The following is a 12,415-nucleotide window of genomic DNA, read 5'->3' on the forward strand; positions in this document are numbered from 1 at the left end:
CTCCCTCTGTTACCCCATTGGATACTGTGCCACTTTCCTCCTCTTCCTTTCATTGACTTTGACTGAATGCAGCACATCCATTTATTTATTTATTTATTTATTTATTTATTTATTTATTTTTGGCAACTTACCCACTTTCGCAGGAACACACCCTGGTCACAGATATTTCATAACAATAATCCAGTAGGGTACGCTCCCCAGCCCCTGTCCCATCACATTTCTGCCGGGTTCCTTGCATATTTGAATTTTTAAAGAAACAGATTTCACAGGTGCCAGCTCTGAGGCATAGCAGATAAAGCTTCCACCTGCAGTTCTGGCATCCCATATGGGTGCTGGTTTAAATCCCTGTTACTCCACTTCCAATCCAGCTCTCTGCTGTGGTCTGGAAAAATTGTAGAAGATGGCCCAAGTGCTTGGGTCCCTGCACCCTCATGGGAGACCCAGAAGAAGCTCCTGGCTCCTGGCTTCAGATCGATCCAACTCTAGCTGTTGACCCCCATCTGGGGAGTGAACAAGCAGATGGAAGACACCCCCCAGCTCTGCCTTTCTGTAACTCTTTCAGATAAAGAAATCTTTTAAAAAATAAAGAGAAATAGATTTCATATACCATACAATATTTTTTCCTGTGCATGGCTTATGTCATTTAGCATAAAATTCTTCAGTTCTATGTAGTAGCAAATGGCAGGATCTCCTTTTTGAGGAACAGTATTACAATGTGTTTTCCTGGATTGGCCTTTTTTTGTGATTCAATTTTTATGTCCCTGTGCATCTCTCTTTATGATTTTAAATATTTTACTTAATATTATCTTGCTATACTATGCTTTCTTTTAATAATCTTGAATCCTTTTTGTCACAGTGGTGGAATCAAAAAGTGAATATGAATTCCTTTAGATAAAATGTCTTTTAGAGTTTCCCATGTCTGATTACATATTCATGTGTTCCTGTGCATTTTTAAAACAAACCATTCAATAAATATTTGATAAACTACAACAATTTATTTGATGCTGAATAAAAGGGGTGGGATTCAGATGCATAAAATGTGTTCTTAATTCCTTTAAGAGTCTATAGTTCAAGTGACTAGTTGAAGACTTACAAAAGAACTAGAAAACTTTGCATAGTGCATGATTTACTATTTTTTAACTTTTATTTAATAAATATAAATTTCCAAAGTACAATTTATGGATTACAATGGCTTTTCCCCCCAAAACTTCCCTCCCACCCACAACCCTCCCATCTCCTGCTCCCTCTCCCATTCCATTCACATCAAGATTCATTTTCGATTCTCTTTATATACAGATCAGTTTAGCATACATTAAGTAAAGATTTCAACAGTTTGCTCCCACACAGAAACATAAAGTCAAAAATACTGTTTGAGTACTAGTTATAGCATTAAATCTCAATGTACAGCACACTAAGGACAGAGATCCTACATGAGGAGTAAGTGCACAGTGACTCTTGTTGTTGACTTAACAAATTGACACTTTTGTTAATGGCATCAGTAATCACCCTAGGCTCTTGTCATGAGTTGCAAAGGCTATGGAAGCCTTTTGAGTATTAAATTATGCAGAAGTTAAGAAGAATCTACCAGGGCTGAGCATGTTGGAAATATTGGTAGTCCTTGCTCAATAAGCAAGTTTTGGTTTTATGCAGTGTTTTATTTGAAAGTCAGATTCACAGACAGAGAGGAGAGGGAGAGGGAGAGGGAGAGGGAGAGGGAGAGGGAGAGGGAGAGGGAGAGGGAGAGAGAGAGAGAATCTTCCATCTCCTGGTTCACTCCAAAGATGGCTGCAGCATCTGGGGCTAGGCCAGGCTGAGCCAGGAACCCAGAGCTTCTCAGGTTCTCACTTGGGTGGCAGGGGTCCAAGAATTTCAACAATTTTCTGCTACTTTTCCCGAACTATTAGCAGGGAGTTGGATCACAAGTGAAGCAGGCAGGACTCAAACCCATCCTATATGTGATGCTAGCATCTCAGGCAGCAGCTTTACTCCCTATGCCACATCACCAGCCCCTGATATTGCCTTTTTTTGTTTTTAAAAAATAAATTTATACACTTGTTAGGCCTGGAAATGTAAAGAAATTAGCAATTCAAATCTGTAGTTTTATGGATAATATTGTTTAAGATGTGGCTAAAGCAGGTAGCTAAGTTTTAAGAATTGTGGTTATTTAAGTAAGAGTATCTGACTCCAGCGTCTAAACTTTCCTTCCATTCCTTAAAAGATCACTGAGACAATAGTGCACAGAATGAATTAAAAAGGGGGGAGAAATAGGAAGTTGTGAGCCCTTTTGGAGGATACCCTAATAATTCAAATTTAAATTAATTAGAGCATGGATTAGGGCAATGGTACTAAAACTGAAGACAGAGGGTAATTTCAAGAGCTAGTTTTCATAAAAGAGTCCTTAAAACTGCAATCAATAAAATGAAAGAGGAAATGAATCTTCAAGAATAGGAATAAATCAGTCTTTGAAGGGGCTCATTTTTGCATGTTTTCCATTAAAACTTTCTTGAGTTGTACACTAAGTATCTTCATACAGTAACAAAACACACTTTGTAACTGCAAGAGAGGTTCATTTTCCTGAACCCTAGAGGCTTGTTTTTGAAACAGGTGTCAGCACATGGGCACTTCTTGAGGAAGGGAAATGATTGGTCTTACAGGATGTGGATTTCTCAAGAATTTTTCAAAAGAGATGTCAATCATTAAAATAGCTGGTCATTTTGGGTTTACGTTCTGTGAATTAATCAGAATGATGAAATGTCAAAGCTATAAAAATTGAGCAAGAAGTGAAGGATACGACAAAGAAAGGTATATCTTGTCACAGTTTCTTATTTCAGACATCTTACATAAGATTTGCTGACTACATACACATCACCAGGACTGGTAAAATGGGGGGATAAGAGAAGAATATTTCTGCTCCACCTTCCTTAATAGTTTTTTGTTGTTGCTCAACTTTCTCCCTCAAAGATATTATGCTTTTACAGAATCTCTGGATTCCTTTTGTTACAAAACCATGTGGTCTGAGTATGTCCTTCATGGCAAGAAGGAAGGAATTTTAGGAAGAGAGCAGCACTGCTGTCACAAAGAATGCATTCTAAATGTCTTAAATTTCAGACACTGATAAATAGCACACGACTCCTCAAATCAGCATTGCTCAAGTGGGTATTTCTCTGATCAGTAAGCTTTTTCGTATCAGACCACTTTATACTCTTCAAAATTTTTAAGGATACTAAAAACTCTTGTTAATGTACAGTAAAGTATATCTTTTGTTATTTGCCATAATAAGCTAGAGTCTAAAACTATTTTTGAACTATTCATTCATTATTTCACTAAAATAGATCCATTATATGTTAATAAGTATATTTTAGTGGTTACTATAAGCTAGGGGGCTAGAAGAGCCTGATAAAGAGTGGTTAGGTAATAAATACCAAAAAACAGGAGAAATGAGTTGTAGTGTTCCATAGCACGATAGGTAACTGTTGTCTATAACTTCTTAACATATAATATACCCTATATTTCAAAATACATGGAAATTAATGCAATCTTTCCTAAAACATAAAAATGATATATGCTTGAAGATATGGAAATGTTAATTGACCAGATTTGATCATTACATGCCATATACATGTAACAAATCATCATATTGTCACATAGATGTATACGAGTATCACCTTAAAAACATAAAATGGGGAAAACAGCAGCTTGCACATCACAAAAATTAAAAACTTGATGCACCAAAGGACTTTATCAAGTTTGAGAGAGAAAATAATTGCAAATCACATACATGATGATAGTTTTTATATTCAGGGACCGGTGTTGGGGTGCACCACATTAAGCTGCTGCTTGTGAAACCACCATCTCATATCACAGTGGCAGTTGGAGTGCTGGCTCCTCCACTTCTGATTCAGCTTCCTGCTGATTCATCTTGGAAGGCAACAAAAGATTGCCCAAGTACTCAAGCTATGGCCATTCTTGGGAAGACACAGATGGAATTCCTGGCTCCTGGCTTTGGCCTTGTATAGCTCTTGTTGCAGTAACCATTTGCAGAATGAACCAGTGGATGGAAGGAAGGAAAATATCTCTCTCTCTCTCTGTCTCTCTCTGTCTCTCTCATCCCCCCCCGCCGCTTACTTGCTCCTTCTCTCTGTGTGTGTTCATGCGTGTGTATGTGTGTGTGTGTGTGTCTTCCTCTCTGTCACTCATCTTTTCCAACAAATGAATAAATAATTATTTGATGTACAGAATATTTTAAGAGCTCCTACAACTCAGGACTAAAAAGGCAAATAACCTAATTTAAAACTGGTAAGATAATTTGAATGGACATTTCATCAAAGAATATGTACAAAAGGCCAGTAAACATGGGAAAAATGAGCAACATCATTACTTTTTTAATGAATTGTAAAACCACAATGAGATATCACTTCACGCTCATTAGGTTAACTATGGTAGATAAAACAGAAAGCAGCAACTGTTGGTGAAGATATAAAGATATTGGAACCCTTGTACTTGCTTTTGGGAATGTAAAATCATATAGCTTCTATGAAAAACAGTTTGTCAGCTGTTCAAAATTTTAAATAGAATATGATCCAGCAATTCTCCTAGTTATATACCCAAAATAATTGAAAACAAGGAATCTAATGGATACATGTACAGCAATGATCAGACCAGAAATATTGATAATATTCAAAAACTGGAAACAACGTAACTGTCCATCAACAGATACATGGGTTAAAATGTGATATATATATATATTTGTGTACATATTTTTACATATATGTATATATATGCAAATATTATTTAGCCATGAAAAGGAATTACCTCTGATGGATACTACAATATGGATAAACATTGAAAGCATCATGCTAAGTAAAATAAGCTAGATACTAAAGGACAAATATTATGATTCCACCCGCATGAAATACTTAGACAAATTCAGAGACAGAAAACAGATGAGAGATTACCAGGAGCTGAGTAGAGTGGAGGGAATAAGGAGTTAGTGCATAATGGGTACAGAGTTTCTGCTTGGGATGACGAAAATATTCTAGAAATAATGATGTTGTCCATACAATTATTTCTTCATGATAAATTTCTATAATTAGAATTTATATGTCAAATGGATATAATAAAATACTGAGCAATATTCAAATGTAAATTTTTACATTATTAATGAAGTTTATCATTTTTCCACTTAAAACATTTTATGACGTAAACTACATTAAAAATACTGACAATAGCGCATTGCTTTACATCTTTGCAAACATTGTTAATATCTGTTTTATAAAAGGTTTAGTTTTTATTTACTTATTTTAAAAGCAGAGTGACAAAGAGATTCACAGACACAGAGGGAGAGGGAGAGAGAGGGAGATCTTTTATCTACTAGTTCACTCCCCAACGGCTGCAACAGCCAGAGCTAGGCCAGGCAAAAGCCAGGAGCCTGGAACTCTATCCTGGTCTCCCACTAGGTTGGCAGGGACCCAAATACTTGGGCCATCATCTACTGTTTTCCCATGTGCATTAGCAGGGAGCTGGATCAGAAGCAGAGCAGGCAGCACCAGAAATGATGCTCCTATAAAGGATTCCACTGTCATAGGTGGCAGCTAAATCTGCTGCACCACAATACTGGCCCCTAAATACTGGCCTCTACTAATAGAAAATATCTGGATTTTGATATCTACTTTGCTTTCAATTTGTTATAATATGTTGTTTTTGTTGTAATATAGGGGAAAATCTATTCTCACATGGATATATAGTTGAAACCGGAGGATTATTTTAACAGTTTTTTCAGAAAAGTATATAAGTTCTTTTTTGATACAACACCAAAACTAGAAAAATAGATTATTTTTACAGGATAATTGTACTGCATGTTCTGAAAATACAGCAAGGAACATTTCCTACTCCATTTTATTAAAATGTGTTGGTATATCTTGTACTTTAAGTAGGTATTTTAATAATGCATTACTCATAAAACATGCATAGAACTTTTGTAAAATGTTTTAACTGAGCCATGTAACTGTTCATGTTTTAATACAGTATCAAAATGCATCACATTTCTGACTATCACCACTAATCTCCTTAGAAAACTACGTTATAGGGAGTTCTGAAGCTCATGGTAACAGATGCATATCTTCTGAAGTTCAATTTTTATTTGAATTATCATTAACAACAAATATTTGTCAGTTATTTTTCCAGTCAGTGACAGGCTTGCTTTGATCATTTGCAAAAAACATCTGCCAAAAATCTAAATACATACGATCATAAAAATTTTTGTCCTTCTGTCGCATTCCTCGACCAGCAAGGAAGACACGACCCGAACTCTTCTTCCAGCAGTTTATTCAGGAACCTCTTTCAAACTTCTACTACCACGTCCTTTCCTCTCCCCTCCCTCTTATAGCCATCCGCGCACCAATCAAAAGCAGCCAAGTGGCAAGCATTGATTGGTACAGCAATGCGGAAGCCAGAAGGGAGCTCAGCCATCTCCTTATTAGGAGATGTTTGTTTCTCGCCAGTCCTTCCGGGGGAAAGGAGCCGGCGCCATCTTTAGGGCGCCGTGCAATGGCTCCCCACAGTTCCCCCTTTTTGTTTTAGAACCAGGCATCTAAGGATTACAGGAGAAGGTAGGGGTCTGTCCCCCACTGCCAGGCATCCACCTGGAACAGCATCCTTTTCGCGGGGGTGGGATCTGGGATGCCAACCCACATGCAGACAGACTTGCCTTCCAGAGAACGTAATGGCTCGTTCTCTCTGCAGTGCTTTGCCTCGCACCCTGCACCCATGCCTAGCATTCAAGGAAAGCCAGCCATGCTTGCAGCGATTGTCCAGCCTCAAGGGCATAAAAGGCTTGAGCTATCATGGCCAATTCCCGCCGATGAGCTGTCCTCATCCTGCACAAACACCACAGGCAAAATAACACAACAAGTAACAGCAACCCCGTCAAAGCTCCAAGTCCCGCCCACTCCTTCAGGCTGGAGACAGCTGGATCTGGGATGACAGTCCAGATGCGAAGGAGACATCCACACGCGTGGAGTTGATGGTGACCACGGCAAGGCGCAGTTGCTCCAAGGTGTAGTCAAATTCCGCGGACCAATTCGGCATCGGCTTTGGGAATACTGATAGAATCCCCCGTCTCTGCTCCGCCAGTGTCCGCTGCATTTGAGGCAGAAGTATCAAAAGCAACAGCAGGATTCTCCTCGTGGCAGACCCGCCTGACCGCTCGCTCTGGAACCCACACCGGGTCATGTTGATCCTGTGGAAAAACACAAACAGCACCTCGTGCCCATGCCAGCACGGGATCAGGGCCACGCCACTGGCCCGTCAAGAGATCTTTCCATTTTACCAACCCTCTACTTGGGTTTCCTTGTTGCTGATGCCTGTCCGCGGCTGAGTGCCCATGCACATCCAAATTTAAAAAATTAATTGTAAATAAGACTAAGGCAATTCTCTCTCTCGGGGTGCGGCTATAGCCAACTCCCCCTTTTTGTTTTAAAAGATATTCTTTCAGTGTGCGGTGTGCTCGCTCAATTATGCCCTGGCCCTGAGGATTGTATGGCAATCCATGGACAAGTTGAACCTCCATTTTTTGGCAATAGGTGGTAAAGGTTTGAGATGTATAGGCAGGGCCATTATCAGTTTTTAGCACCTGGGGTTTCCCCCAGGCGGCCCATGCATCCAGACAATGAGCAATCACCTGACGTGTAGATTCACCACTGAGGGGAGAGGCATACATAATGCCTGAGCACGTGTCCACTGAAACATGAACATATTTCAATTTCCCAAATTCCAATACATGGGTCACATCCATCTGCCATACTCTCCCAGGCAGTAACCCTCTAGGGTTTACGCCAACACTAGGTTGCGCACAAGTAACAGCACAGTCAGCGCAATCAAGTACAATCTGTCTGGCATCTGCGCGGGAAAGATGAAATTTCTGCTGCAAAGCGCGCGCGTTGACATGAAAAGATTGATGGAAAGCTTTAGCAGCCTCTGCAGAAGTAGTAAAAAAGATGAATTCCTGTCTAGTACACAGATCTACTCGCGCATTGCCTTCACATAAAGGACCAGGCATGCCTGTGTGGGCTCTAATATGCTGAGCAAAAAAGGGATTTTTCCGTGACCAAAGCAACTGCTGGGCTATATGTAATAGGGATGCAATTGGGCTAGAAGGTTTAATCGGCCCTGCGGTTTCCAATATCTTTAATGCGTTCACCACATATAAGGAATCTGACAACAAATTAAAGGCAAAAGAGCACTGCTTAAGGACCTCAATAACTATTTTTAACTCCACAACTTGAGGTGAGCCTGGCTGAAACTGATGAAATACCGGGTCATTACCCTCTACCATATTAACCCCACAGCCTGTTTTTGACCCATCCGTAAATATATTTGGAGCACCTAGTAATGGCTCAGCGGCTGTAATTTTTGGAAATACTACCGGATGTTCTTTAAAGAATTGTAACAATGGACTTTTTGGTAAATGATTGTCTATAAAGCCTGGGAACCCACAGCGAAACACTGCCCAATCATCTAAAAGAGCACATAGGACGTTGACTTGTTTGGCATCATAAGGAACAATCACTTCACACGGCAATTTTCCAAAATATTGTAAACATTGTTGCAAACCCTCCAGTGCTAGCTTTGCCACCGCTGCCGGATAATACTCAATAGACTTGGCTGGAGAGCTCCTTGGATGTATCCACAAAAGCGGACCTTCCTGCCATACTAGCCCTGTAGGTTGGCTAAGCGTTGGGAGAATGCATAATGACAATGGCAGATTTTCATTCATTCTGCATAAGAATGCCTCCTGTAATTTCTTTTCTACCTTCTCTAGGGCCTCCCTGGCCTCCGGAGTTAAGCACCGCGGTGAGTCCAACGCCAAATCACCACACAAAATGACATAAAGTGGCTTAAGTTCATAATTGGGAAGATTCAAATAACCCCTAACCCAATTTATATCTCCTAATAATCTCTGAAAATCATTTAAAGTCTTTAAACTATCTTTGCGCAATTCCACCTTTTGAGGAACAATTTGAGTACTAGTTATGCGGGATCCCAGATAAGTTGCAATGCTTCCTTTTTGAACCTTTTCAGGGGCAATAAATAACTTCTTACTTTCTAACAACTGAATCAAATATGCAAAGCCATCATCTAATACGAATTCGTCTTTTGCTGCGAAGAGGATGTCATCCATGTAATGGATGCATTTTAAGGAAGAAAATCTCTTACATAAAGGCCCAATCGCTTGACCCACGAATAGCTGACACATTGTGGGGCTGTTAGCCATGCCCTGCGGAAGCACAACCCATTCATACCTCTGGTCAGGCTGCTCATGATTGCACGCCGGCAAGGTAAAGGCAAACCTTTCACAATCCTTTGTATGTGGGGGTATGGAGAAGAAACAGTCTTTAATATCTATTATTATTATGGGCCATCCCTGTGGAAGTGTAGATAGAAGAGGCAGCCCATGTTGCACAGGCCCCATGACCTGCATCTGCATATTAATAGCTCTCAAGTCATGTAGCAACCGCCACTTCCCTGATTTCTTTTTTATTACAAAAATAGGAGTATTCCAAGGCGATACAGAGGGTCTAATGTGTCCTAAATTCAATTGTTCTTGAATCAATTGCTGCGCTGCGACCAATTTGTCTGAGGACAGAGGCCACTGAGGAACCCACACTGGGTCCTCGTGCTTCCAAGTAATGGGAATACCTTCCTCAGCGGCCCCTATGAAAAACCCAGCCCTTGGCGAGGAGGCCTCTGCACTACTTCAGTGGGCTCATTTCTTCCTTGTAAGAATTTTCCTATTCCATAATTCGGATGGTGTCCCATATCCTTCATCAATTTTTGAGAAACACGGGAGTATTCATTACTTAATTTATAGTTCATGTCTTTCAAAAGGTCTCGGCCCCATAAAGAGATAGGTAAATCCAAAACATAAGGTTGCACCGTGCCTGAATGTCCCTCTGCATCCTCCCAGCGCAGCATTACTGCGCTCATCTCAGGAGTTTCTGAATATCCCAGTCCCCGAAGGGATTGTGAGGATGCCTGCTTAGGCCACTTTGGAGGCCAATCCTTGGAGGCGATGAGACTACGGTCTGCACCTGTGTCTAGTAGGCCAAGAATGTCCTTTCCATTTATTTTTATCTTTAAGGTTGGTCTCTGGTCTAGTTCTAAAGACAAGAAGGTACAATCTACGCCTGTGGATCCAAAGCCTTCACTTCCTCATTGTTTCTTTGATGCACTGAACTGCAAATGCTTGCTAGGAAGGATTACAAGTTGTGCAATCCTATCTCCTGGATTAATAGCTGTTATACCTCTAGGGGACTCAACCATGATTTTCACCATGCCAGTATAATCCGAATCTATGACTCCTGGGTGAATTATGGGACCTTTTAAGGTAGAGGATGAACGTCCCAACAACAATCCCACTGTCCCTTCCTCTAGGGGTCCCTGAAAGTCTGACTCAATGGCTTGCACTCCCATTTTTGGTGTCAGTATGAGTCTGGCGATGGCACAGAGGTGCAGGCCTGCGGAGCCTGCAGTGGCTCTCCGTGGTCTCTGGGATGTCTGAAGCTGGGCCACTGACTTTGCCTCCCCTGCTGCTGGTCCTGATGGGGGCCCTGATGCTGACTCTCGAATGCCCCATATATTTGAGGGCCCTGGGGACGAGGGCCCCGCTACCCGTTTTTTGGACGCGCCCCACCATTGCCAGAAGCAAGGACGTTGCCGTCAATGTCCTTTACCGAGTGGCATTCGTTGGCCCAGTGCTTTCCCTTTCTGCATTTTGGACAAATTCCTGGTCCTTCCTGTCTTTGTTCTTTGCCTCTTCCCCTTTGCGGACATTGCCGCTTCATATGTCCCATTTTTCCACAGCTGAAACACGCTCCAGCGTTCCCTGATCTCCTATTGCCCTTCGTGATTTGAAGGACTGCTGCAGCGAGGCCAGTGTTGGATAGCGGCCCTCCTATTTCCCTGCATTGTTTTATCCATACCTGAAGCCCTTTGCTCTTCCATGGTGTTATAGCGGCTCTGCATTCCTTAGTGCACTGCTCAAAAACCAACTGTTCTATCAGCGGCATGGCGCGATCTGGATCTCCAAAAATCCTACCCGCAGCTTCCACCATGCGTGCTGCAAAGTCTGAAAATGGCTCGGTGGGTCCCTGTGTAATCTTTGTCAAATTCCCACTTACCTCTCTTCTGTTGGGTATAGACTTCCAAGCCTTGATGGCTATCTTGTTAACTTGTTCATACACTGCATGTGGGTAACCTGTCTGCTCGTTAGCGAATCTCCCTATGCCTAGCAGCATATCTCTGTCCCAATGCTGATTCCCTGCCGCTGCATCTTCTGCCACTTGTTCATTGGCAAAGTCAATCAGGAAAGCTCTGAAGTCTAAGTATTGTCCTGGTGACAATGCGGCACGAGCCAACCCGCTCCAGTCATTTGGAGTCATGCAATATCTTTGAAGATTTTCTACTTGAGCCAGCGTGAATGAGCCGCTGATGCCATAGGCTCTTACTGACTCCGCTAGTGATTTGATTATCTTTATGTCGAGGGGTTCCTCGTACCTCTGCCCTTGCGGATCTTGGAAGACAGGATAGGCACTTAACAACTCCGCACCAACCTGTTTCCAGACTCCCGGACAGAAAGTCCGCCCTCTTTCTTGTGCGGATACAGGCTCATACTGAGGAGGAGAGGCTTCAGGCTCCTCCCCTAAGTTCCCCTTGAAAGTACCATGCTTAAGTTCCTTTTTTCCTTTTAATTGCAACTTCTTCATTTGCCGATTTAATTCCCGTACTTGCTTTATACCAGACTCTTTGTTATCGCCACACTCTTCAGACTCACTGCTGCTTTCTGAGCTACTTTCTGCACTAGAACTACTTACTGAGGAGGGGCTGCGCAACTTGGAAAGATCGGGGTACAGTTTTTTCCTAGTTATTTTCCGACTCTCCTTCAAAGTTTTCCCTTTTTCACTGGCAGCTCTCTCGGAGCGCTCTTCCTGAAGCTCCTCCAAGGCAGCTTGACCGCTGAGAATAGCTTCACTACACTGCTCATCCTCGAGGCATGCTCGCACTAACTTCCATATTGGTCTCACTCCCCCTTCAAGATTACCCTGTTCGAATGCAAAATCCAAATCCCTGCCTAGTTTGTCCCATGAAGGGATAGTAAGGCTTCCCGAAACCCCATACCAGGGTGCAATGGTATCGCAGTTACGTAAAAACCTATGCAACGTACTAGGCTTAAGTTTCAAACCGTTTTCCCAAAGCAGCGCATTCAGCGCCAGAAAAATTTGATGGGACTGTGAATTACCCATCGTCAAAAATTGCGCTCTTTCCCTGACCACGGGTCAGAGCTCCTTCTGCTTTTGTCACAGAACTTCCTCTGCTTTAATCGCAGAACTACCCTCCCGCTATTATCGCAGGACTGCCC

General features: G+C 41.9%; 1 protein-coding gene across 1 annotated transcript; it reads right to left on the reverse strand.

The window, feature by feature from the left end:
* Positions 1 to 9,711: 9,711 nt before the first annotated feature.
* On the reverse strand, positions 9,712 to 10,470 carry LOC138847547 (endogenous retrovirus group K member 7 Pro protein-like). Its single transcript, XM_070066683.1, has 2 exons — positions 10,302 to 10,470; positions 9,712 to 10,157 (listed from the first exon to the last, which is right to left on the reverse strand). The coding sequence occupies exons 1-2, from the start codon at positions 10,468 to 10,470 to the stop codon at positions 9,712 to 9,714; spliced, it is 615 nt and encodes a 204-aa protein (XP_069922784.1).
* Positions 10,471 to 12,415: the final 1,945 nt, after the last annotated feature.

This window comes from Oryctolagus cuniculus, chromosome X (assembly GCF_964237555.1).
Source record: "Oryctolagus cuniculus chromosome X, mOryCun1.1, whole genome shotgun sequence".
In the NCBI taxonomy this organism is placed as follows: Eukaryota; Metazoa; Chordata; class Mammalia; order Lagomorpha; family Leporidae; genus Oryctolagus; species Oryctolagus cuniculus.

Excerpts from the sequence above, each read along its gene's own strand:
- LOC138847547 (XM_070066683.1), bottom strand. The coding sequence starts at position 10,470 with ATGGGAGTGCAAGCCATTGAGTCAGACTTTCAGGGACCCCTAGAGGAA. Across the intron at positions 10,158-10,301 it reads CATGGTTGAGTCCCCTAGAG|AACTAGACCAGAGACCAACC; the intron begins GTATAACAGCTA and ends TCTTGTCTTTAG.